Source organism: Pezoporus flaviventris, unplaced genomic scaffold, assembly GCF_033815535.1.
Source record: "Pezoporus flaviventris isolate CSIRO_AGI_PZ_B2104156 unplaced genomic scaffold, CSIRO_AGI_Pfla_v1 ptg000078l, whole genome shotgun sequence".
In the NCBI taxonomy this organism is placed as follows: Eukaryota; Metazoa; Chordata; class Aves; order Psittaciformes; family Psittacidae; genus Pezoporus; species Pezoporus flaviventris.
Genome location: NW_026892626.1, coordinates 9,265,762 through 9,292,825, shown reverse-complemented (window position 1 = coordinate 9,292,825; position 27,064 = coordinate 9,265,762). Strand labels below are relative to the sequence as shown.

At 38.0% G+C, this 27,064-nt stretch overlaps 1 protein-coding gene across 3 annotated transcripts; it reads left to right on the top strand.

Moving 5' to 3' along the window:
* The first annotated feature begins 833 nt into the window (after positions 1-833).
* MARF1 (meiosis regulator and mRNA stability factor 1) lies at positions 834-26,685 on the top strand. 3 transcript variants are annotated; one of them, XM_061473409.1, is made up of 27 exons: positions 834-961; positions 2,252-2,459; positions 4,040-4,189; positions 5,639-5,813; positions 6,853-7,079; positions 7,978-8,095; positions 8,857-9,029; positions 9,793-10,227; positions 10,753-10,922; positions 11,026-11,187; positions 11,874-12,063; positions 12,775-12,953; positions 13,859-13,939; positions 14,220-14,456; positions 15,248-15,367; positions 15,709-15,884; positions 16,110-16,330; positions 17,032-17,174; positions 18,578-18,711; positions 19,237-19,439; positions 19,902-20,129; positions 20,898-21,128; positions 21,228-21,440; positions 22,214-22,274; positions 22,369-22,509; positions 23,544-23,714; positions 24,249-26,685. In XM_061473409.1, exons 2-27 carry the CDS (start codon positions 2,313-2,315, stop codon positions 24,479-24,481), a joined length of 4,719 nt encoding a protein of 1,572 aa, XP_061329393.1. In that variant the 5' UTR covers positions 834-961; positions 2,252-2,312; the 3' UTR covers positions 24,482-26,685. The 3 variants fall into 3 exon arrangements, with proteins under 3 accessions (XP_061329393.1, XP_061329391.1, XP_061329392.1); XM_061473407.1 differs by having other exon boundaries at positions 4,040-4,693; XM_061473408.1 differs by having other exon boundaries at positions 943-961; positions 2,255-2,459; positions 4,040-4,693.
* Positions 26,686-27,064: the final 379 nt, after the last annotated feature.

Here is a 27,064-nt window from a genome sequence, read left to right as displayed (position 1 = left end):
CGGCTCAGGTGAGACCCCCTTTTGGTGTAAGGTGTGTGTGTGTGAGGAGGAAGAATCACAGAATCAACTAGGTTGGAAAAAAAACCTTTAAGATCAAGTCCAAGCTTTACTCCAGGACTTCAAAGTCAACCACCAAACCATAGCACTGAGCTGGTTTCTCACCTACAGGCTTTTTGAACACTTACTGGGATAGTGATTCCAGCAGTTCCCTGGGCTGCTTGTTCCAATGCCTGATCACCTTCTCAGTGAAGGAATTTTTCTTAATATACAACCTAAACCTCCCCTGGAGCAGCTGGAAGCAGTTTCCTCTTATGATACCCCTTGCTATATGGGAGAAGGGACTGACCCCCACCTCACTACAACCTCCTGTCAGGCAGTTGTAGACAGCAATAAGGTTTGACCTGAACATCCTTTTTTTCCAGGCTAACGCCCCCCAGTTCCTTCAGCCGTTCCTCATCAGACTTGTGCTCCCGACCCTTCACCAGCTTCGCTGCCCTTTTCTTGACCCACTCCAGCACCTCAGTATCTGTCTTGGACTACATAACTAAACACAGCATTCAAAGTGCGGCCTCACCAGTACCAGCTACAGGAGGTCTGCCCAGGGTCCCGCCGGGGAGGGACCAGGTGCTCTTATTCGGGGCCTGCCGCCTCCCCGCAGGTGCCGCCCCCATCCCCTCAGTGCGGCCAGAGGCACCTTTCAGCTGGGGCGGGCAACCCTCGCAGCCCCGGGTCGGGTACCGTCCTGCCCCGCACACGGCAGGTTTAAAACGCACGGCCCCTTCCGCGGCCTAGCCCGCTGCGCGCCAGCGAGGAGGGAGTAGAGCATCACGACAACCGCCTTTGCGGCAGCGGGCTGGTTTCCGGCGCTTGGTGTTGCTTGACGGCAGAAGGAGCTGAGAGGGAGGAAGGAGGACAACAAAGGGCCGTGGCGGGCTGTGGCGGTGTGCGAGGGGCGGCTCAGGTGAGGCGCAGCGAGCGGGAGCAGGGCACGGATAAGCTGGGACCGCGGCTCCCGCCGGCCCGCGGCTGCCTCCGCTGCCTTGCGGCGGTGGGGAGGCCCCGGGCGGGACACCGCGGCCGGGCTCGTGGGGGCGGGGCCCGCTCCCCTTGCAGACAGCAGCCTGGTCCCCGGGCGGAGCTGCACTACGGGCCGCGCTCAGTGGAGCTCCGCGGGCTGGAGCGGCCATTCGTCCGGCAGCACCTCCGAGTGTGTTAGGACTGTTTGTCTGGATGGGGGAGGGTCGGGCCTCGATGTCGCCTCCCCCGGGCTGCGGGCCCGGCCGAGCTGGAGGCACCGGGGCAGCGGCGAGCCGCAGAGGACAGAACGTGGACGTACGTGGTGCACGCAACTGCTAAATGGTTTCAGTTTCCTTTTTAATTCATAAACGAATTGGTGCTACCAGACGTTTTTTAAAGTAACTTGCTCCAGAGCTGTAGAACTTGATTAACTTAGTTTTTTGTTCAGCATAATTCTGGGTACTTTAGGTTCCTGCGTATAGATGTTTTTTTCTTAAAAAGTCGAACTTATTTTGTGGTTAGAAATAACACAGGGGCAAGTGTACTGCTATTTAATCCATATAGAATTAATGAGAAAAAATCTGAAGGAGCATTTTTCTAATGTGTGTGATACATAATTGGAGGGTAAGAAGACTTAGTTTCTGATACTGTAGTTTTTGTGGTGGAGTGTGGCTGGGTCTTTTTGTGGTTCTGTAAAGCTAAATTGATGTGGTGTGCTGTGGAGTAGCTTGAGAATTAATGTAAGTATTTGTAAATAATTTTAATAATTTAAAGCTCTGTTTAAATACTAAATGCTGTGTGGCTAATACAGGTGTGTATATAAGTTTGTTAGCTAGTGGAAGGAGAAGGAATATGCAGTTAATTCTTTCAGGTGTGTTCAGTTGCACCTGTTTTGGATTTGCTGATGAGCTGTTCTTGAAAACCTACCTCCTGGCTTCTGTTTCTAGAAGAATGTGCTGAAAATTCAGGAAATTATTCATGTCAGCAGCAATGCATTTCTGGGACTCTAGGTAATGCCATGGACTTAAACAGTGTTTTCCTCAGACTGTGTCACCTGTGTTGCAAGTCATGAGGAATATTCCTGTACTAGGGAGTAGTCAAACCATGTTCCATATGCATAATTTAATTTAACATAAATAATGCAAGTTCAGTGATCTAGCAGTAGTGGAATTCATAAGAGAATTTTTCTGTCTTACCTGAATGGTTATTTAAAGAATGTATTTTTTTTCTTTAGCAGGTAGGAAGAATGAAAGGAAGGGGGAATGAAAGAATGTTGAGCCTTTTTATTTGGTTGTATGATGGAAGGAAATAGGACAGAGAACCTCTGCAACAGATCGTTCGGATGGCTTCAGCGACAAGAGAATGATGCAAAACCATGGCTCTGGAAACTTTCTGATTGCTTTTCTGCTGCTGAGAAATCTTTGCCTTGCAGTGCAAGAACGGTAATTCATTGCTTTACTAAAGGCACAGTCAGTATCCTGGCGTAGAGCAGTATAACTAACTGCAGTCTTACTGCTGACTAAAGGGGGCAAGTGGAGAGGGGTGAATGAGGAGACAGCAGTTACCACATTAAATACAAAATCTGCCAGGGAATTTAAGGTCTCTAGTGGTGGTCATTGCTCTCATCTGTGTTGGTGAAAGCAGGCAAATTGCTTTGCTTGACAGGCTCTACTCTTTACAGTTCTGTAATGATACAACTCACTGCTTAAAAAGTCTGTAAGGCAGCTTCTTGAAAGCTCTGTGAAGTTACTGCTGGAGAGCAGGGTAGGGGACTAGTCTTCATTCTTACAGATTTTTACCAGTTTGGAGGCAAACTTAGAAGCTTCTGACTTATTATTATTATTTAGTAGTTAAAGCAATTGTGCATGCTGTTCTTCATGAATGTCTAATTTTCCCTTGTTTCCATTTCTTTAAATGTTGTTCCATAACTGTATATAGTTCTGTACCTTGGAGATGCAGAGTGCTAAGGAATAAAAGGAGTAATAGAAAACAGTGAATTATTTGAGCAGGCAAGCTCCAGGTGTTAATTAACACCCATTCATTGTGTTAATCTGACTTTCAGTAAAAGACATGGGAGAAACAGATAAGCACATGTCCTGTTGTGTTGCTATTCTCATGTATCGGGCTGGGAAGGCAGCTGCCATAAATTCTGGAATTTAACATCTGAGCAAGTTCGGACAGGTTTTTGGCAGAGTATATCTTAAGATGTGGCATCAGGTAGAGAGGGGTGGTGTTGAAGTCAGGTAATCAGTTATTCGTTACTGTGCAGTAGGAAAAGCATTAAATTCAATTTGGAAAGTGAAAGTTGTTCAAAAGTACTGGCCTAAAGCTCTGGAGCAGTGAGTTGTGTGCTCTACTGACCTTGTCTGTTCAGGTGCTTCTCATAACTTTGTTTAGTCTTCCCTGCTGCCATTTAAAAAAAAAACACCCTGTATGTCTGTGTATGCCTTTATGTCTGTACATCTTGATATCTTAAATAAGAGTAGGCAAAAAGTACTTGCATAGTTGTTGTGAAAATTTAGTGTTCTCTGTCCTCTGTTAGTTTATCTAATTGATAGAATTTCTAATATTTTGAAGTCTTAGTCTTTTAATGCATTACTTCTAAAACTCTAATACAATATTAAGGCCATCATTGACACATAAAAGTTTTTTATGTACCTCCACACTGTGGTGGTTTTGTGTTGGTTTTTTTTTTTTCCAGTGCATCCATCGATTGCAGAATATCTCTCAGCCTTGGCCTAACACTGCTTTTCAAATTCTGTTTTACAGACTCATTGCTATTTGTTTTGTAGCTTTTTGTTGCTTTGAAAATCCACTGATACCAATATAGATCATGCTGGCACACATAACTGGCATGTTTCTTTTAATATCTTACATGTTCAGACAGTTAATAATAATCATGAAGGTGGTACTTTTCAAAATCTGTTAATTAATGAAATTGTAACAGTCTAAAAATATGCTTGTTTATATTACAAGGTTATGTTTTAATTCATCTAAATGTAATTGAGCTTTCAATTTCCAGAAGGATTACATGGAGAACAAGAAAGCTGCTATAGAATTGAAGGATGCTTCATTGCCTCATAATGCTGGCTCTAAACTGTTTCCAGCAGTTCCGCTTCCTGATGTTCATCCTCTTCAGCAACAGCAAATACAGCTTTCACCTGGCCCAAAAGTAAGCTGCTGTGCTCATGGCTCTGACTCTTCTTGTACTCCGCAAATGCGTTGTGTTGGTGGTGGTAACTTGATTCACCCTGGCACAATATTAGACTCAAAAAGCACTGGGACGATTACTTGTCAGGTAGGGTCAGGATTTGCTTATCAGTCTGCATCTTCCCTGAAAACTCCTCCAGCTAGAAGCATTGCAAGTGAGTTCCCAGGCATGTGCATAGAAAACAGTGTATCTTCCTGCCAACATCTTTCCTGTTGTGGAAAACTCCATTTCCAGTCCTGTCATGGTAACGTGCACAAACTGCATCAGTATCCAGCCCTTCAGAGCTGCACATCTTCTGGCTATTTTCCTTGTTCTGAATTCACAAGTGGGGCTGCAGGCCACTTGGATGAGCATATTGCACAGTCGGAGCTAACATCACGTGTGTACGCCAATCCTTTGCACCTAAACATGGCACCTTCGGTTTGTTTAAAGGGCTCTCACTACTGCAGTGACTGCTTGAGCAAGGTTTGTACCCATCACATTTCTCATTCATTGTGGTATATGTCAAATGGTGAAATAATGTTACTTGAGCAAAACACCAGTTTCAACAGGTTGCAGCTTGCATCTTCCCAGTTGATGATGCACAGTCCAAACATACCAGGTATCCTTCTGAAGTTCATCTCTCTTCTGAGGTAACGTTCAGTTTGATAGGAAGACTAAAGAGGCTACCACAGTGTTTTAACTTACAGGAGATCCTTTAATGTATTCAAGCAGAATTTTGTGTGGATTTGAAAGACAGTTACCTCTTTCTTCTTTACAGTTCCAATTAAAATGTTGCATAGTAGTGACTCTTGAGAGCAAGCTAACAACAGTTAATATGTACCCATGGGCAGCTGGTCAATAAAGATCCGTTTGTAACTCATGTGAAATGTCTGATGCTGTAAGGATATTCTAGTTTTGGTTTTATAAGTCTTATATGGTACACTTTAGAACTGATTCCTACCACAATTCAATCATAATTTTAGTTTCAAGTGAAATAATATACTTTGCAAGATGTTACTTAAACTTCCAAATTTATGTTTCCCCTATAAAAGTGAAATGTTTTCATTTCAGTAAGCTAAGTAGTGAATTAATTATGTTTGTGATTATGACCACTACTTGGGGGGAGAGAGGGATAATTCAGCCTTGTGCTCTTCACTGTGGTGATTTCATGTGCTAGGTGACGGAACCTCTTGATGTGCTGAGTTTAACAGAATCTTGCCTTGCATTTGGAAATCTAGAACTAAGTATGCTAGGACAAGACTCTAGGATAGAAGCTTCCTTCATGCAGTGATATTGTTAATTAACTTTTTAGAGTGTATCTGAACTTCCGTTTGTTGCAGAAGGGAAACTGAGTGTTTCTGGCATGGAACACTGTGTGTTAATATTGTGTACTAAATGAGCATGTATTTTGAAAAATTGTCCCGACAGCCAACCAGAAACAGCCTAGTTGATGCTGCTAAAATATGGCCAAATATTCCTCCTCCAAATGCACAGACTGCACCTGTTCCTATCCCAATATGTAATGGCTGTGGAACCAAAGGAACAGGAAATGAGAAGAGTTTGCTTCTGGCAAGCAGCCTTGGAAAATCACCACAGAAATATGGTAAACCACATTTGTTTGAAATTTCACTTAGTGAATGTCCTCCTTGAATACCACTGTACATGAAGAGTTCTCTTAAATTGCACTGTTCTCTGGCAACATCTGTAAAGTCATAGAAGATTAAACAATAAAAATACACCTTGTTTCTGTTTTGCAAAGTCATAACTTGGATTGATCTGTTTTGACTAAAGAAGTGGTAAATGCTCCATCCCTGGCAGCATTCAAGGCCAAGTGGGAGAGAGCCTTGGGCAGCATGGTCTAGTGTGAGGTGTCCCTCCCCGTGGCTGGGAAGTTTGAACTAAATGATCTTAAAGTCTTTTCCAGCCCAAACCATTCTATGATTCTGTGACTGACTGTCCTGGGTTCAGCAGTAGCAGTCATTTTTCTCCTTCTTGGTAGCTGACTAGAGAACTTTCTGTATTGTTTGCATCAAGATTTGATTTCATTTTTATTTAGATTTTTTATTACATTTTTTAACATTTTAAGAACTAGGGAAATAAATCCTAACAACTTGGAAGCTATTTTGTTCTGGTGGTGTACAAGGAAATTATCTTCAGCCATATTTGAAAAGCATATTCTTAGTCTGTAGTGTCACTTTCTAAGCAGTACAGGCATGATGTTTATAATTACAAGATAGCTTTTTTTCTGTGCTCTTGAGAGAACACTATTGTGCGAAATAAGTACATGGTATTTCTACAGTGTTAGTACTGATTCAGTTACAGAATCATAGCTAGTATGAAAGTTAAAGTATGGAAGAATAAGAACTTGGATAACTTTACTAGCATTTTACCACCCTATATAAGTGTCTTTACAAAATGCAATTCCAGTGAATCTTGTGAAAGTAACTAGTCAGCATATACCCATGCAATTTCTGTTTAAGACTTGTTTCTGAAATTCCTTAAGAAAATAGAACTGAACTTGCATTCCTGGGCAGGTTGTTCTGTGAAATGTAAAGCTTTCTGTGTGCAAAGTTTGTAGGATGCTAAGTTCAACATTTTTGGCTTTTGAGATTAAAGTGGTCTGTGTTGTTAAACCTGTACAGGATCTCCGGAAGTTGCAATAACAGGCCAAGTTCTGGAAAACTTGCCCCCCATTGGAGTCTTCTGGGATATTGAAAACTGCTCAGTTCCCACTGGCCGTTCAGCTATAGCAGTTGTACAGAGGATTCGTGAAAAGTTTTTTAAAGGTCACAGAGAGGCAGAATTCATCTGTGTGTGTGACATTAGTAAAGAAAATAAAGAAGTTATTCAGGAGCTGAACAACTGCCAGGTATCAAAACAGCATCTAATTGGTGTTCTTGCTTGAGATTGTGTACCGAGTGTGCTAACAGTGATTCCTGTTCACTAAAGCTTTGTTAGCTTCCATGGCTTTTAGTGCACGAGCTTATTATTATTAGTTTATGGGTGGGGGGGTCTTTAATGCTGAACTCTCCTGATGTGATACTTTTTAAGAAACTGCATTCCATTGTGCAGATGACAGTTTTAGCTTTAGTTTTAGTGTTCACAGAGGATTTTGATTTCATCCAGTAGTAAGTGATGGTGGTGTTTTTAGTGTTATTCTTCCAATCTGCAACTGAATAGTTAACCTAAAAGCGCTATGGTTCTGAGAACTTGACTTATTTTTTTTTACTTAGTACTACATTGATTAGTGAGGATATTTGTAAATTAGTAGTATTGGTTGAGGCACCTTTAACACTACATATTTTTCCATCAAGGTACTTTGTTTCGTGGTATTTTTTTTTAACTTTCTGTGCAAGTTTGTAAGTCAGAACTCCTTTCACATCCTCTAAATTGCAGATAAAATAAGTTGAAAGTTTTATCTGCTTGTGTGAATTGAAAAGAATTGGTAGCAAGTATTTGCCGTGTTTGTCACCTCTCTATTCAAATGAGAGTTTGTGGAATGTTTTTAAGGTATGTAAACTGTGATCTTTAACACAAAACAGTAATGTCATTCCTAAGGCATTGCTGAACAACCAGGGTTGAAGTTCACTGATCATTGGAACAGTTTGAGATACATACATGTTATATTTCATGCATGTGTGTATCAGTTTATCTAAATAAAAGATGCATTTGAAAGCTTATACTTACATTAATAAACGCCACAACTAAATTTAAGTAAGCACAGTTCACGTTCAAGCTTTTTTAGAGCATATCTGTGTTTCCCATAGGTGACTGTTGCACACATCAATGCTACAGCAAAGAACGCTGCTGATGATAAACTCAGACAGAGTCTTAGGAGATTTGCTGATACACACACTGCACCTGCCACTGTGGTTCTTGTGTCAAGTAAGTGTCTGTGGTGCTCATCTACAGTGCAGAACTCAGTTCTTCTCCTTAGTCATACTTTTGCATATGACACTATTCTGCTTTCTAGGGGTTGTGTTTAGAATCAGCTTTAACTAAATCACTTAAGAATTTATTAATAATGTCAGTGGCAGTAAGAGAAAAGTAGGGACGGTAAGATGAGAACTTGGCTTAGTTCAGTCAGCTCTGGAGTCTGATGCCTTGTTGAGTGTCAGTAAGTATGTGTGTAAATACTGCCTCAAGTTTAGACAGCTTCAGCAGGAAGCTAATAAAGTAAAACTTGTTGAGTCTTCCATGTGGTAATCTGTCAGAATGCTTTGAGCAAAATGCGTTTGATTTAGTTTTTATTCTTGTAGCAGTACACTGTACAGTTGCATATGCAAGCCACTCAATTGTTTAATTGCTGTTTGTTGCTTTGGGCTTCTCCCTAAAGTTAAACAAATGTTTTCTCCAAGTATACAGTGCCAGTCAAGTGCCTTCCTGGTAAATAGCTAAACTTGCTTTTAAAAGGAAGCCTTTCTCTGAGACTGAATGCTAACTGTTCATTTATATCTACTGAGAAGCCTTGTAGCTGTTGGTGCTTTTTCACTGGAAATGTTCAGTGGTAAATAGAACTCAGTGAGACCTGGGGTTGTGCTTGTTTAATCTGGTTTGAATTTTGGGGTTGGTTTGGTTATTGTGGAGCGTTTTTTTTAAGCTTTTTCATATATTTCCTTATTCTATTTTGCATTTTTTTTCTCCAGCGGATGTAAACTTTGCTTTAGAACTCAGTGACCTGAGACACAGACATGGCTTCAGGATAATTTTGGTACATAAAAACCAAGCTTCAGAAGCACTTTTACGTCATGCTCATGAGCTTGTTTGTTTTGAAGAATTCATTTCAGACTTGCCACCAAGGTTACCGCTGAAAGTGCCGGTAAGGGTTTCTAATCCTTAATGCAACAGATGTTTCACAGTGTCAATTTCCTTTCTCCTCCTACCCCTCCCCCAGTTTAGGGAGAGAACAGGCTGAAGTTACATGGACTTTCTTATGGTAGGACATGTCTGCTGCATATTTGACTATTGTCTGTATTTTGGTTACTACCATGTATGCTTTCTGCTCTAAGACTGAAAGAATGAAATAATGAGAAGTAATTAACTAAAGTAAAATTGCAAGGTCACATTCTTACCACTCAGTAATCTATCAGATAATGCATCTTGGATGCCTTTCACTGGCAGAAAGGGTAAGAACTTAGTTGTGCATTAAGACAGCTCTGTAATGCTTTCTTAACAAAGAATGACTGTCTTATTGTGTTCTTGGGTTTTTTCTGTCTTCTGATGATTCAGTCTGGAGTTCTGTGTTGTCTTTGCGCAGCACTCACAACCTTTTCTTTCTCTGAAATAACTTCCTGAACTATGTGTTCACATGCACATGTAGAATATGTAGAATTCTTCGATCACAAACAGTGATGCTCTTTCCTGGAGAATTGATCAGGCGTTGATCTGTTGACTTCAAGTTATATTGGAGATAGAGGTTTAGTATAAGAGTTTTCCAAACAAACTGAATGCTGCAATAAGAATGACTTGGAGGAAGGAAGGAGTGGGGGCGAGGGTATCACCAGAATCAGTGTAAAAATACTGGGTTTGAACAAGAGGGTATTCTGAGGTAATCAAACTAAAATCTTGCTCTCTTTAAACAGGCATGCCATACACTATTATATGTTTATAATCTGCCAGCAAACAGAGACAGCAAAAGTGTGAGTAATAGACTTAGGCGCTTGTCAGACAACTGTGGCGGGAAGGTGCTGAGCATTTCTGGAAGCAGTGCAATTCTCCGTTTTTTAAATCAAGAAAGTGCTGAACGGGCTCAGAAACGAATGGAAAATGAAGACGTATTTGGTAACAGGATTGTAGTGTCTTTTACTCCCAAAAACAAAGAAGTTAATGAAACAAAAAGTTCCGGCTTTGTTGGAACTGAAAAGGTGAAGTCTCCCAAAAAAGTTAACAAGAACACAAAGCTGTGCCTCCTCAACAAAGACTCGAGTGATCAGTCTGCTGGTACCAAAGGCTCTGCTGGAAGAGGTTTCCAGATTCATGGAACTGTCACCAAACCCACAAACGTTAAAAGTTTACAGGTATTGTTTTACCTTGTTTAGTTCTTTTCCTCGTGTTCTGAGGTTTACTTTTATTACACCTTTATTGTGAACTTGTCCGTTCTGTTTAATAAGTAACTGATGTATAGTGACATTCCCGAATGAGAGCTGTATTTAGCTGCTTGGAAAACAAAGTGAATTTGAAAGTCTTTCCTTTTTTTTTTCCCCCGTCTATCACCTTTTCTCAATTTGGCAATACTGCTGGTACTAATTGAGTCTCTAATCCTAGGCCAGCTTTGACTTTTGTGTTGGTGTTGAATATAACATATAGAGGGATCCACTTTGCTAGTTTTAAGGAAAACTAAGGTAGGTCTACAGTATAGCAAAAATACTTCAACTAGGCGATGGTTTATGGTTTTTGTTACAGAAAATCAAATCTTGCTTAAGAAGTGCCAATGAAAATGTGGTTGAAGAAAAGAATGTCAGTTAACTAAGGTTCCATCACAAGGAAAGCCTCTTAAGGAATGTCTGGTGCTTTTATGTTGACCTTTCATCTGTTTCATACAGGAGCTGTGCCACCTTGAATCAAAGACCATAAGTAGAAATACGGAAAACCAACAAGAACATTTAAGAGAACAAATTCCTTCTCCTCAAAGTAATTCTAATGCAGTGACTCCTGTCTCTCTGGCAACCAAAAAAAGTGGAATGGGAGAAACATCCTGTAAAAGCAGCCAGAAGTATGTTTAAAAAGACATTAGTGTTTAATTTGGTTTTGTACTTTTGTTTAATGTGAATTCTGCAATATAATGTGTTTTCTTTTTCTTATATCTTTGTAAATAGAAAAGAGACCTCCGCTTCCAGGAGCGTTACCAATTCTCCTATAGATAAAAAAGATAAAGATGAAACTGTATTTCAGGTCAGCTATCCCTCTGCTTTCAGTAAGTTGACAGCCTCAAGACAGCTCAGTCCTTTACTGATGTCTCAGAGTTGCTGGTCATCTCGGTAAGTGTCTGTCTTATTTGGGAGGTGAAGTGAGACTTCATCAGTATATATATGTTTATTATTGCTGCATATGGAGTTGTGTATGCTGAGCACAGTAATACTAATTTATGTGGAGGCAAAAGGAAGCTGATGGTGCTGTGTGATAGCTGACAGAGGGTAGAAGTAAATATAAGATGGGGTGAACTCTCTTTCAGAAACATTGTGTGACAAATGTAAAAAAAAACCAAACAAAAACAAAAAACCTCAAAAAATTCAGAGGTATTACAGATGTTTTTCTTGCCTTAATTTCAGTGCTTTTGACATTCCCGGCAGATATTTATCTGGGCCTGTTAAGTTCTTCTAGACTTAAATACTTAACTGTTGCCAATTATTAATATCATGTGAATGAGTTTGACTTATTTATGTCTTAGTAAGATAGTGCAAGACTTAGTGCCAAGTATATTACTAAATTGGTTAACTTTGAGATGTAGTATGAATGATTTTCCTTTCTGTCTGTAGGAAGTATTTGTTTTCTTACAATGTTTTGCTTGTGGTGAAATTTGTTTTGCCCATGCATGTACTAGAAAATACGTTTAAAGAGCTGCTTGTGCACTTGACCTGTGTCTATTTTCTGAATAATTTTGTGATGTATATATCAGAGTTGTGCAATACCTACCTTAGCTCGTGAATGTTTTTATTTTACCCAGGAGTATGTCTCCAAACCTTTCAAATAGATCATCTCCACTCACGTTTAATGTAGTAAATCATACTGGTGGTACAGACTGCTCTGAGCCCTTTGCAAATGGTGCAGACATTCAGGTCAGCAATATAGATTACAGATTGTCCAGAAAAGAGTTGCAGCAACATTTACAAGAAACTTTCTCAAGACATGGCAAGGTAAAAGCTAAAATACCTTTATTAAATCTGGTTTTTAGTGCTTTCTGTTTATGTGATTACAGACATGTTTATGGTCTAGCTATGTCGAGTAGGTATGGAAATCTATTGAAACATGACTTTTAAACTTTGTAAAAAGGAGATATTGTCTTTTTCCTCTAAAGAGACCAGATCATCATGTATACTAGGTTCTTAATTTGCATGTGGTCTTCATAGATTTGTTATTCTGAAGTTTTATATATGAAATCAAGTGGTTTATTAGTCACGCAGAGACTTTTGCTTTAGCTGCTAAACATTTTTAAGCTGTAAGGCTGAATTCCTAATGTCAGCTTAAAAATATCAGTAAAAGCTGAGTTTGTTTTGAATTAAAGTCATCAAAACAGACGTGAAGAATGTGGATATGTAGAAAGCAGCTATGCAAAGAGACATAGTTTCTGCAGCAGTCCTATTTGATCTGTAAATGACATTCTTCTGGCACAGTCTTCTATTCGGGAAGATGGTGCTTGTGTTAAAGGAATATCATGGCCTTGCCTTCACCAAGGCTTACTGCACTTGGTTCTTGTTTGCATTGCCCTGTTGGCCATGGTTCATCATACCGAGTTTCATTTTGCAGTATATTCGGCTCTTGGCCAAAACAAGTCTGTACTACCCTTGAGTGGCTTGCCTTGGATTAACATTCTGTGATAAATGTACAAGGTGTTATCTTCCTTTCAGGTAAAATCTATAGAGCTCAGTCCTCATACAGACTACCAGTTGAAGGCTATAGTTCAGATGGAAAGTCTGCGAGAAGCAATCAGTGCTGTCAACAGTCTTCACAGATACCAAATTGGTGGTAAAAGGATCCAGGTCTCATTAACAACAGGAGCTGCTAGTAAATCACTTGCTCTACTGAGGTAATAAGCACCATAGCATCTTAATTGTTCTAGCATGTAGCTGAAAGATGATACAAAAGACTGAGCAAAGCAATGACAAGGAAATAAATCTGTCTTATGATATGATTAATATGTTAAATATAACTAGGCTAGTTTTCAGTTTAGCAATTGTACACTGTGCTTACATCTTCAGTTGCATCTGAAGAGACTAGATCTATGTTTAATAATTTAACAGTTTTACCAGTATTGTTTCATAATAGTGGTATATCTTGATGACTGTGTGCAGCTGAGTTAAGATTACACTTGGCTTCTTTACTTCTTTCCTCCAAGAAAATGCATATGACTTGTCTCTTTGAGAATGGGGTGCACAGTTTAAATGCTATTGGTGTTTTTTGATTTCCATTTTCTATATGGAAGATGACATAACTGGAGTGCTGATGCTTGTGAGAATGAGCATTTTCTATTTAAACTTCCATACTGAAAGAAAGCATTAGGAAAAAGTTACCTTAACCTTTTCACAGATGCTCCAGTGAAAATAGTGCTTGGAGTATAGAGTATTGCCATTGCATAATTTACAACTTTATTTCATTCTTGCCTTTTAGTTTATGCCTGTGACCAGGCTGATAACTTCTAATGCTGCAGCTTTAATGTTGCATTTTATAGATACTACAAATCTTACTGCTACCTATGAAAGATGCAATTTCTTCAGAGACGTTACCTAATGAATTAGCAGAAATCTTACTATTTGCACTCCCCTGATCTGAAGTGTCAGCCAGCTTTTGTGGTGCTGGGATGGAAGGGAATGTTTTTCTTTCCCCATTACATTTATAGTTCATAAAATTAATCTATAAATATTTCAACAATTTGGGCTGGAGACTAATACTAACAGATTAATTTGTGCTGATGTTACAAAACTTGTTTTGTAGCTCGGAAGCGATGTCCATTCTGCAGGATGCACCTGCTTGTTGTCTGCCTGTGTTCAAATTCACAGAAATCTACGAAAAAAAGTAAGGTTTTTTTGTTTGTTGTGTTCTGTTTTGGAGTATTATGAGTTTTTTGTTTTTAGATAATGCATCATATTACTATCCAGAGGCAATTACTGTAATACTGGCCTTTCTGAGAAGGTTATGTTTTCATTGTTTTACTTCATTTCTGATGTTGGGGTGAATAGGTTTAGTTACCTTAATATTTTGCGTAGAATAGTTTCTAGTATAGTCCTGTTTCTTAAAAACAAAAAAAATATTGCAGTATTTGTTATTAATGTGTATTTCATGTTTTTTCTTTTAGATTTGGGCATAAGTTAGTTGTATCAGACTTATATAAGCTAACAGATACGGTGGCAATCCGTGACCAAGGAAGTGGGCGGCTGGTATGTCTTCTGCCCAGCAGCCAAGCCCGGCAGAGTCCCTTGGGATCTTCACAGTCACATGATGGTTCATCAGCAAACTGTAGTCCTATAATATTTGAAGAGTTGGAATATCATGAGCCTGTTTGTAAGCAGCATTGCCTGAATAAAGACTTTATGTAAGCTGTGTATAAAATACTATGAAATCTTACAAAGTATTTGAACAGCATTTAGCGTTTCCAGGTATATTAAAGTTAAGGTATATATGTTCATATAGTGTGCTCCAGTCACTGTTTATGTGTTTACCAGACTAAATCAGGCAGAAAATAATGAGATGACACATTGAATTTTCTAGGTAGTCCTCATGAATCAGTCTTTTTGGGTAAGATTATTGTATTCTAGAACAGCTGCCAAGATTGAATACTACTTAAGCAGAATCTGAAAGGTATGCTACCTTCCTCTAGTTTTATAGGAATGTTAAACATATTAGAGATTTCTATTAGCCTGAATTATGTTATTATGTAATTATAGTTGGAACTGACCATTTTTCTTTGTCCTCCAGCTACATTTAGTAAGTGACTCATATACCAGGTTGAAGATTTTCTAGTTTTTGTTTTATTCGGCAGCAGGCAGGTTGTGCTACTAGAGCAGTCAAATGTTCACTGTTAACTGCCTGGTATGTGCTGCAAAAACTTAATTTGAAAATTTTAATCTAATGCTGATAAAATGTGGTATTCTAGTGCTGTTTGTCTTCTCGAAGTTTGCTGTAGCTGTATTAATTTTTATGTTGAAGAAAAGATGGAGCTTTCTTGTGACTGTATATTAGTGGTACTGTCACTTAGTAGCAGTGTATTGACTGTATGTAGTTTAATGTTTATTATGAGTGTGTATGTGAGCACATGTATGCTGTGCTAAAGGGATGTGTAGAACGAGCATGTAAACTTTAACCTCCTTTTTTTTTTTTTTACAGTGAGCGTGAGTTTGATCCAGATTCTTATAAAATTCCTTTTGTGATTCTGTCTCTGAAGACATTTGCTCCCCAAGTTCACAGTCTTCTACAGACACATGAGGGTACTGTGCCTTTACTAAGGTAAAGTGTTTTAATTTTGGCTTTAAGTGTAAGGGTTGTAGGTTAAAGATTTAGAACTTCATTGCTGGCTGTTGTAATGCACTGAAACTACCTATTGTATAAAACCCCCAGTTCTTATGTAAGGTGGTAGCTTTTATAACAAATAAGTGCCTATGAAATTACTACTTTTTTAATTCTTATTGAGCAAAAAGACACACGTGTTTAAAAGGTGCAGTTTATGAAGTTTTCTGTAATGTGCTAGTAAGCTGCTGAAGCTTCTTGCTTAGTAAGCGTCTCAACAGAATTAGGACAACTTTTAGCGATATTTTAGTGTATAATGGAAGCTTTTTTTTTTCCTGAAGTTTTCCTGATTGTTATATGTCAGAGTTCAGTGATCTTGAAATGGTGTCAGAAGGCCAGGGTGGTGTTCCTTTAGAACATCTCATTACCTGTGTTCCTGGGGTTAACATTGCGACTGCCCAAAATGGAATTAAAGTTATTAAATGGATACATAACAAACCACCGCCTCCTACTACAGGTAAATATTTCTATTTAAAATTTTCTCTGAAATAATATTTATACTTAAAAAATGAGTAGCATGAAGTAAACATCTTGTACAATTGTTAAACTTCTTATAAAGAGAAACTTTTAGCCTGAATGTTCACTCTTGGATTGTTTGTTTTGTGTCATAAATTGCAGTGTTTAGTGGAAGAATATCAGTGAAAGGTTCAGTCATATGATTATTTTTTGTATTTTATTTTAGATCCTTGGCTTCTACGTTCTAAGAGCCCTGTAGGTAATCCACAACTTATTCAGTTCAGTAGAGAAGTGATAGATCTACTTAAAAGCCAACCGTCCTGCGTCATACCTGTCAGTAAATTCATCCCAACATACCATCATCACTTTGCAAAACAATGCCGTGTGTCTAACTATGGGTTTTCTAAACTAATGGAGCTGCTAGAAGCAGTGCCTCATGTATTGCAAGTGAGTTATATGGCACTGTTCCTTTTAACTTGGGGAATTGTATCTTCAACTATCTGAATTACTGGTTGGTATTGTGTAATAGGTGCTATGTCTAGTCTGTCTTGAAAGAGATGGTTAACTGAACCTGAGGTGTAATTGTTCTCTTTTTTTGAGATGTTAGTCTTATTGTTTTTATTGTCCCCACCTTTCCAAAACAGCTTTGTTCCAGAGGCTTAGATTAAATAAAGTTCAGACCCACTTTTAGCCTATGGCTAGTGCTTGGGTAAAAGGTTTAAACTGTGCTGTTCACCATTGGAACAGAGCAGAGGCTGAGTGCTGGTCAGGTAGGCTGTGATGTGTAGCTTATGACTTGCAGGATTTCTGTGTGAAACAAGTTATGTGGCCTTGTGTTACAGGAAAAACACTACAGTCACATTAACTTTCTACTTTGAACACCAGCTGGTTGCAGAATTTTAAAATAACCAGTAGAAATGTGCAGCAGTTGCAGTAGCACATCTGGGAAAGCACTTCTGCATTTCTTGATGCTATATGCCGTAGTGCACAAAACATGTGGCTTCATGAGGCTGTATTTCTAAACACTGTCTGTATTATATCCTTTATTTCTAACCTACCTGTACTATTTAGAACTAGCTTCTAAATATCTTGTAAAACAATTTACTGAGGATGCTAGATCTGAGTGATCAAATAAAATTTTCTTGCAGATTCTTGGTATGGGTTCCAAACGCTTGTTAACTCTAACACACAGAGCTCAAGTGAAGCGCTTTACTCAAGACTTACTGAAGCTTCTCAAATCCCAGGCCAGTAAACAAGTTATTGTAAGGGAATTCTTACAGGCTTATCACTGGTAAGTTATCTTTAATGGAATGGGAACAACTGTAAAAGGCATGACTTTATTACTTCCTTTAGTACTAGGTTTATTTAACTGTATTGGAGCTTGAAATGGGTTATTGTATTTCATTTCTCTTTTGAAGCTGTGACTGTGAGGTTAGATTTAAGTGAGCAGGTCATGGCACAGTAGCATGAACAGTAAAAGGAAAATTTAGTGTTAGGCTTTCTTTAGAGGGGAAAAATAAAATGGCGATTGTCAATAGACACTCTTACTTCTTTAACTGGATTTAGTAATGACACAAAACCGAGGAGTAATGCCTATCTTACTATTGCCAGGAAGAATGTTCTGTTCTAGTGTGATAAAAAATGTGGGTGGTGTGTGTTTTGGGGTTTGGGTGTTTAGGTTTGTCCTTTTTTTTTAGAACTGAGAACCATGCTTCCCTTAAGAATGTAGAAAGTAATACTGAAGGTGCTTTGAAACCGTAGCATCTTAGTGCTACATGTGGTCTACCTTTGCATGTGTGCTGTGATGCTGCCTGTTCCAACACGCCTTTTTGGGAATGCACATTTCTACTTATATTTCCACTGTTGGCAAAAATATATTATTAGTTGTTTCTAAATCTGCTAAATCTGCATCTCCATTGTAGTCAGCTCTGGCTATTTCTTGAATAAGAATATATGTAAAGTGTTCTTGCTTGTCAGGTTCCTGTCAGGAATGTGGGGAGAGTAAAATACCTTTTCATATGCTTAATATGGTGCTTTCCAGGGAATGGTTTCTGCTTCCTGTTGAGACCTAAACTTATTCAAGAAGAGCATATGTCTAACTATTAAGCAAATACAGGCTGTTGGAAGTGTAGCCATATGGAGCTGTTTAACGTAATTACATTTTCTTAAATCACTTGTGTAATATTTTTCAAGCTCAGGTTTAAATATTATCACCATGAGTAGTTTGAGGTTTCCACTGGTTGATACATACAGCTCTGTCTTCCAACATCATGTGAACTATCAGTGTATTATCAGCTGCTTTACTGAAGGGTGACTGAGCATTGGAATAGGTTGCCCAGAGAGGTTGTGGAGTCTCCTTCTCTAGAGATAGTAAAGATATAAATTGGATGCAATCCTGAGCTGTAAGTGATCCTATTTGAGCAGAGAAGTCAGATTAGGTGACCTCCGATGTTCCATTCAAATTTCAGCTGTTCTGATTTTTTTATCTTATTTTTATGGTTAGAATGGGTAGATAATTGGAATTAAGAATATTTTCCCCTGTTTCACATGTTAGCATTATTTTCAATATGAATATTCTGGGTTTTCTAGGACTTGAGGTGTATTCTTTCAATTTACATGTTAGCTTTTTTTTTATTCTTTGGCCTGCACAGGATGCATTAATACTTGTGTTCTACAATTTTCTAAAACTTTCAGGTGTTTTTCTAAGGACTGGGATGTTACTGAGTATGGAGTGTGTGAACTAGCTGATATTATATCAGAAATTCCAGATACAACCATCTGTTTGTCACAGCAAGACAATGAAATGGTAATCTGTATTCCCAAAAGAGGTATGTCCATGTACGTTGTTTTTACTGTTGGTAAAGAAACTTTTGACTATTTCAAAAGTCTGCTAACTCAAGTATATAGCAGTGATTTGGATATTTTGATGTTGTGTTTCTACCTTCGTAACCAAGTTATGAACTTCTAGCAAGTAAAGAATTTGCTGTTCTAGGAATGCTTGTAGTGGAACAGATATAAAAGCACATATATGTGACATTTATGTGAAAGAACGTTTATGTGACAAAACACATAATATTATTACTTCTGCATGGAGTTAAACTTTCTGTGGTATGGTTAGAGAGTGGGTTATTTCCACATATTAAAAACCCACCAACATATTTGGCTATTTAAGGTCTCCCAAAGTGCTGATCATCTGATTATTTTGGACATCAAATGCATAAGCTTAGTCAAGGTCTTTGGTGGTAAAAGAAAATGACTTGGTGTGCTGTAAATCAGTTGCCATATTTTATGGCATTCTGTTGCATTTTATAATTGTGTTGGTACACCGCTTTTGCCTTGTTTTTTAATTTTAGAACGTACACAAGAAGAAATTGAAAGAACCAAGTGGTTTGCTAAAGAGGTGGTAGACTTACTGCGCCATCAACCCCATTTTCGAATGCCCTTCAATAAATTTATTCCTTCCTATCATCACCACTTTGGCCGCCAGTGTAAACTTGCTTACTATGGTTTTACAAAACTAGTTGAACTCTTTGAAGCCATACCAGAGGTCTTACAAGTAAGTTCCAAAATCTTAAGCTGTGCTAAAGCATTTTTCTGATATCTGTACAACTGTTTCAGCAGGGTTTATATTTCTCATGAACTTCACTGTGTGTTATAAACTGTGCACCTGTAATGTTAGACAGCTGTATTGAAGAAAGTCTTTACAGCTATTTTAGTAAAACTTAGTAAAATTCAAGTTCTCTAAGTTGTATTATGTTAACAGAACTCAGTGCACCAAAATTAGAGCTAACTTTCATTAAAGTTTTTAAACGTGCTTAATAAAAAAAGTTGATAACTAATGGCCTATGTTGTTAAATTTCAGAAATTAGATAGTTTTACTTGCAATATACATATCTTTTGAAGTAGCTGAGCCCTGCTACATAGCAAATGATTGCCTTGCAAGCCCTGAATTTTAATTACACTTTTTTCATCCAGATTAGGTAAATCACTTTAACAAAGAGTATTTTCTATTTTGTAGGTATTGGAATGTGGGGAGGAGAAAATTCTCACCCTTACAGAGGTGGAACAAGTCAAAGCAGTTTCTGCCCAGTTTGTTAAACTACTGCGGTCTCAGAAGGACAACTGCCTCATGATGAGTGATGTACTGACAGAGTACCGCAAAACGTTCGGATACACACTGCGTCTTCATGACTATGATGTTAGCTCAGTTCCAGCTTTAATGCAAAAACTTTGCCATGTTGTAAAGGTAATGTTTTATCTTTGTAGTTTATCCCTCTAAAAGGTATGTAATGCTAAGGAATTACTTGCCTCAAATTACAGGTCTCAGTGTGCCTAGTATTTTACTCTCTAAACAATATTTCATTAAATTGGGGAAATCCCAAAGGGATTTTAAATATAGCTTCTATATTCCCATGATCTCATAGTTCTTTTGTAACCTTTCAGCTCTCTTCAGGAAAACTCATGCTTGTTCAGCAATAAGTAGAAGATTGTATTATAGTACTTATTTTAACAGTAGAAATTGTTGTGGGTGTGGGTTTCTTTTTTCCATCAGACTTCTGTGTAAAAGCAATCATTTTCTATTAACCAAGTCTATAATGTTTTGTTTTAGTTTATATTCCTAACTTTTTTTTATCTATGGTTTGAGGCTTTGACTGTGAACGTAAATACATAGATGGTCTTGTATATCAGTGGAAAAGTTACATTGACTGGTTCAGTTGCTCCAGTTTAGTAGCTGGTGGTCAGGCTGGAGTTCAGTGAGGTCCAACTGGCTCGGAATGAAGAGCAAAATTGCGTCTGATCATGTGAATGAACTGCTACTCAGCTTTTGTACATCTAAAATATTTTTTTCTGTGTAATAAGCTTCTCTATCCTGTGTGCTTTTGGGTGGGGGGCTATCAGATGCTGGTATGTAATACCAGATACAGCTGTGCTCAAACAAAACCCAAGCTATGCAATTTATTTGTAAATTGGGTTCTTCCCTGTCCCTAATTTCATTCCCAGTTCATTTTTCTAGGTTGTTGACACTGAATCTGGCAAGCAAATTCAGTTGTTAAATAGAAAATCTCTGCGAACTCTCACTGCCCAATTGCTAGTCTTGTTGATGTCCTGGGATGAAACATCCTTTCTCTCTGTGGAACAGCTCAAACAGCATTATGAAACAACCCATAGTACTTCACTTAATCCATGTGAATATGGATATATGACCTTAACTGAACTCCTGAAGAGTCTGCCTTACTTGGTTGAGGTATGTAAGCTCTTTTTCTTTTCTGGTGTTTCATGCTTTGAAAAGATATTGTGAATAGAGGATACGGAAGTATGCACTCTAATTCTCTTTCTCTAATAGGTTTTTACCAATGGTTCAGAAGAAGAATATGTGAAGCTTACAAATCTGTATGTGTTTGCAAAGAATGTGAGGTCCTTACTTCACACTTACCATTATCAGCAGATTTTTCTTCATGAATTCCCAGTAGCATATAGCAAATACACAGGAGAAGTGCTGCAACATCAAGCATATGGATGCAACAATTTAGAAGAGCTCTTGGGAGCAATTCCACAGGTGTGAAGATTTCCATCCTGGCCAATTGCATTGAGATTTATGCATGGAGTACATGCATACATGTACTGTTCTGCACAGTTACACCTTGGTGGTTTCCCGTAATTGGTGTGAATTACTGGAATCATAACCTTCTCTAAGGAGGCTTATAGCAATTGTATTTTTAATAGCTTCTTGAGAAATCTGGATTATGTTATAAGAAAAATATTTTTACATCTTTGCTCAAATTTTGCTTAAGAACTGTTCCTGGTGAGGCCGCTACACTCTTGGCATTGTCATCAATTGGGATAAATGATTTCTGTCTTAAATGAATGTCTATACAGTACTGAAGCATCATTTTGATCAGGGCAATAGTGTAGCCTGGTTTTAGGAATGAAAAGTTGGGACCTTGTCAGAAGTGCCACATAAAGGATTTGCTGTTCCATTTTCTTATCATCCGCATGTCTAAAGTGCTCTGGGATAATTTTGTAACCAGGTTTGTGGCTAAAGTTTTCCTTTAATCTTTCCAGAGAGTGACAAAATAGAATTTTCTAACTCTGTGTTTAAACAGTTTTGTTAATAACTAGTACACTTTCTAGCCCAATAGTTTGCCTTTGGCATCAGTTATTTTGAGACAAAGCTTTTACTTATGTGGTGTAGTACAAATTAATAATGTGATACAGCTTATTTTTGAAATAGTGGCAGCACAAAACTAAATGGAAGGCAGTGAGTAAGCTGCTTTAGACTTTGAGATTAACCTGTGTGATGTTTAACTCTGCCTTTTTTTCTCTCTATAGGTGGTTTGGATTAAAGGACATGGTCATAAGAGAATTGTGGTACTAAAGAATGATATGAAAAGTAAGCCATTTCAATTTTGAGCAATATCTTAGTTTCCATTTTTCTTTAAGATGTGACTTGAGTAAATGAACCAAATGAACTTGCCTTTTTGTAGCTTGTTTTAGCTCACCTAGTTTTACCCCTGTTGATCATGTGGATGATCATGGAAATCAATTTACTGACAATAATGAACAAATTATGGAGATGGCAGGATCCACTTCATCAATGGAACCGCATCTAGAAGCACCTAGCAATGGTAATGCAAAACTGATTTATGTAAGAAATTTTTTCTTGAGGGAAATAAGCAGAATAATCAAAGCAGCATAGGGAAAGCTGTGTGATTCAGTCTGAACTTCTGTAGAAACGCTTTATGGCTTAGAAGCTGTTGAACCTTCATCCAAAGCATAGAGTTAAGTATGTGTCCTCTCGGCAAGGGCATCTGTTCTCCTCGGCTGTCTGTTGTGTTTGTGTGTATATATGTAACTGCTAGAGTACCACTTGCCATGAATTTTGGTGGAAATTAAGTCTGTAAGTGCAAAGCTGCTGAGCAGAGATGGTCAGCAGCAGCTTCTGCTAGAAATGTCTTTTATCCTGATGAGAATATATACTGCTTTTCTGTGATGGTCTTATGTTGTTTTTATGGTGTTATTTGGAAGTAATGGCAGTTCTGTTGGTATAAATCCATCCCCAAATAAAGGTAACTGGGTAATGATGACCTCATAGATCATATCTTGCTGTGGTCTCTAATTCTTTTACTACCTGTAGGTTGTAGAACGTGTGGAATGGCTCTTGAGTTACTATTTCAGAAGTCTAGGCTTGTCCCTGTGAAGTGAAAATTAACTTTCAGCTTAATTTTCACATGTAAATGTGCTAGAAGGCACATAAATAGTGATAGGGTATTGATATGTCTGCAAGAGAGTAGTCTGGTAACTGGCCCTTTTCCGGTAAAGCCTCTTCCTGTAGGACTTGTTTCCTCAGCTCTCCTATTTATCAAGTTTAGCAAATACCAGGCCTTACTATAGGAGTAAAACAAGCAGATAAGCAACAGGTGTAACATGCTATTGCTTTGCTGATGCACTGTAATTAGTTAGATGCTCTCAATCCAGAAACATAACTCTTGAATGAATCTGAGGTAGATTAGCATAAATTAATCTGATTTTAATATTTCAAATGAGGCACAGCTCTCAGATTCTCAGAACTGCACCTGAAGACTTTGCTTTTATCAGCTCTGAAACAGTGACACCTTTACAAGATACATGTACTTTGAAAGATGTTCCCTTATTTTTGTAGCTTCTAATCAAACTGAGCAAGAACTTCTTTGCCTCACAAATACATCTCCCGTTGACCTTCTGTGTGAGCCAGTTCCTTCCTGCCTGCCATCCCCACAGCTGAGACCTGATCCGGTGGTTCTTGAGTCTGCAGATCTCATTCAGTTTGAGGAACGCCCTGCATCTCTGTCTGGTAAGAGTTTGCTTGCCTATGTTGTGTTACTTATGCATTTATAACTCGTACAATTTGGAAAGAGAACTATTTGTTTGATGCATTATTACATAAAGTTCCATTTAAATACATACATATGTATCTACATTGCACAGTGTGATGTTTTGGAAATGTAGGTGGCTTCTGTCAGAAACTGAGTACTGACTGTAAGCACCCTAGTTTGATACTCTGGGGTGAATTTCAAAGAGGTGTTACCCACCACTAAAATTGCATTTTGCCAACCTGTAGCAGCCTTTTTTACCTCAGTAGTTTCATAGTGCTTTTCTGACCACTGAGTGACTTGATGTGTGAGAATTAAATTCAGTCTTCTGGATGGTACCTCATGCCGACAGAGTCGGAAGCAGATACCCTGTCAGCTGCAGAGATGAACATGAAGTATCTTCTGGCTTCAGATCAAGCTGACAAGTTCTTTTAAAATATTTCATTGCCTATTACCAGAGTAATATTCTTTATTTTCAGTAACAGAACATCAATAAATTTTCTTATTTATTTTAGAGATAATGATTTTAACAGAAGAAGAAAAACAGAGAATTGTTACCACAGCCGAAGATAATCTGACCTCGGGATCCGTGGTACCTAACACCACAGAGAATGCTTCAGTGCCTCCCTGTCACTCCTCTGAAACCCAACAAAACAAGGTAGTCATGGACAGCCCAGCCAAAAAGCAACACAAAAACAAGGTGAAATTGGCAGCAAACTTTTCACTTGCACCTGTAACCAAGCTTTAACTCTTCAGTGTGAAAAACACATACCTATGGACTCTGCACAAATAAAGCTTTTTGCTAGCCCTTACGTATTTTAATGAAAGGCCTAGAATTAATTTGTATTAATGTATTCTGTGAAGATTTTGTTCCTTTTACACTGAACATAGCTATCAGCAGAGCAGATTTTTTTCTATTATTTTGAAAAAAATTCTGGTATTCATTAAATTATTCTTAAATTTTACATTTTTTCATAAATGTGTGTTCAGTAAAAGCAGAATATTAATTCAAGTAAAATGGAACAGATTTTATTTTCTTGAAGCCTTGTTGGTGGTGTAATCATACATGTAGCATACTGTATTCTATAGGCTGTTGCTTACTGGTATTGTTTCAGACAGTATTAATAAAATGCATGATCTGTCTTTCAAAAGCCTCTTGAGAAATTCTAACTCGCTGACCTGAAATGACGAGAGTGAGGAGCTGACTGTCCTTCAGAAATTTGTTCTCTGACCTTTCAGATGACTTGTAACTGCTTTGGAAATCATTTGTCTAAAGATGTCTGTAGAAGATTATGTGGATTTTTTGTAAAACTTGTTTTAAGTGTTTTCTGTAGCTTTCAGTTCCGTTTAGGAGCTTTCTAGGACATTGGTGCTTTAAGCTTCCCTTTTTATATTTAGTTCCAGTCTGGCATGGATTTGGTTAAGGGAAAGACTGTCTTGGTGTCATGAGTTTAATACACACACATTTTATTGTGTCTAGAAATGAAGTTAGGAAGATTCTGATATTTCTGAAATATGCATTCAATGCATAAATCACAGATAATGAAGCAGTTCTTATTTACGTGTTTTGTGATAGAAGGTATTGATGCTATTTCCACCTGTAAGGAAAGTTCTAACTACATGTGGAAATGCTAAGGTTGTTCTGCTTAACCTTATTTTTTATTTTTTTAAGCATGTTCAGTAAATGGGAAGCTTATTCTTTGATCTGTGCTCTCTTTAGTTGTGTCTGCTTTTATTCTAAAACTTGCTCCTAGCATTGGAAGCTTTTTTCAATTTGTGGTACCTTGTGCTGGCTTTTGAAAGGGAACAGCTTTGGAAGAGATGTTAAGTCAGTGGATGTCCTTAACTCTAGTTAGTAGAAATATCCAGTGTATGAGACTTTATACCCATTCTGGGTAACAATGGCATTTACAATGGGGTTGTATTTGCCAGGCAGCAAATAAATTGCTTGTAGTATTGAAATAACCTATACTAGAGGCTTTCCGCTGGCCAACTGAATATTGTTTTAGGTGGATTCTATTGTAATATACAGGAGATGGAACATGGGCTCTAACTTCTCAGCCAGCAACAAGAAATGCCACTGAATAATGGCTATAGACAGAATTTTAGTAGTCAGATTTTGTTATAAAATCTTTTAAACTTAGCCGAGTATTATCAGTAGTGAACTTATAGCCATTGTGAATGCAGAGAAACACTTGAAAGTTTTTCTGAGCATTATGGCACGGTGTTTTGAGTCCTTTAATAAACCTCTACAGACATACTGCTATGGAAAGAGAAATTGAGAAGTAAGCTTTTGGGGGCTTACTTTAATGAGTCAAATGCAGCAACATCTGCTTTCACCCTAAGTTTGATAAGGTTAACACTGATCAGTCTAGATTTTTGTTTCAGAAGAGCATGCACTGGAGAAAAGACCAACCTGAAATTACATTTTCATGACATGCAGCTACAAGTCATCTGGAATTCTAAAGAAAACCTTTTTCTTCAGAGGAAAATATGGTATTTGTCAGAGTGAGTGTGGTGGTTATACCGTTTATGGAGGTCAGCATAACTCTTCTGGATTCATGTGTGATTCTGATGAAATTGCTGTTTGAAAGTAATAGAATAATACTTTTTGAGAGTTGTGTTCATAGTGTAACAAAATAGCTAATTGAATTGCAATATATTTTTTTACCCAAAGGGTTAAATGAATGATGTGACTTAGGTTTAAAAGCATTGCATCCATGAAATTCTTTAATTTAACACTGAAATGTACTACTTCAGATTCATGTCTGTTTGAAAAAAGTCACTGAAGCCCTCAACTTATGCACTATCTTTTTCTTGGAATGGGAGGGAGAAGAAAGAATTCTTTTCTTAGCTGTCTACTTTGTTTGGACACTTTCTTTTGTGGCTCAAGTGCTGTTTCATGTGTTGGGACCAAACAGTTGTGTCAATAAAATTTTCAAGCAAGCATAACTCTTGTCCTTGTCTTAAAGATCTGCAAAAACCCTGTCCTAGAATCCTTAACTTGCTCTGACACGTTGAGTTTAATTAGCCAGACAGAGCAGAGAGCTAAAATTTGGGATTTAGTGTAAGACCAATTTTTATAATTCAGCTGCTAGCAGATGTACTCGGTATCTCTTCATGCAACATAACATTTAGAGTTTACTTTAGAAAGAAACTCTGCTATTTATCAGACTAAAGAGAGAAATGAAGAAAGGAGTGTAAATGGCACAGGTTTGAAGTACGGTGTTCTCCTGAGTTCTTGTTTCACTTTGAAATGTAAAAATTGATGTGAATAATGTCATATGGAGTGTTACTGTGCAATAAAGTTAACAAATCACTTTTGAGTTGG

Excerpts from the sequence above, each read along its gene's own strand:
- MARF1 (XM_061473407.1), top strand. The coding sequence starts at position 2,313 with ATGATGGAAGGAAATAGGACAGAGAACCTCTGCAACAGATCGTTCGGA. Across the intron at positions 15,368-15,708 it reads GGTACTGTGCCTTTACTAAG|TTTTCCTGATTGTTATATGT; the intron begins GTAAAGTGTTTT and ends TTTTTCCTGAAG. Across the intron at positions 22,510-23,543 it reads TCTAGAAGCACCTAGCAATG|CTTCTAATCAAACTGAGCAA; the intron begins GTAATGCAAAAC and ends TTATTTTTGTAG.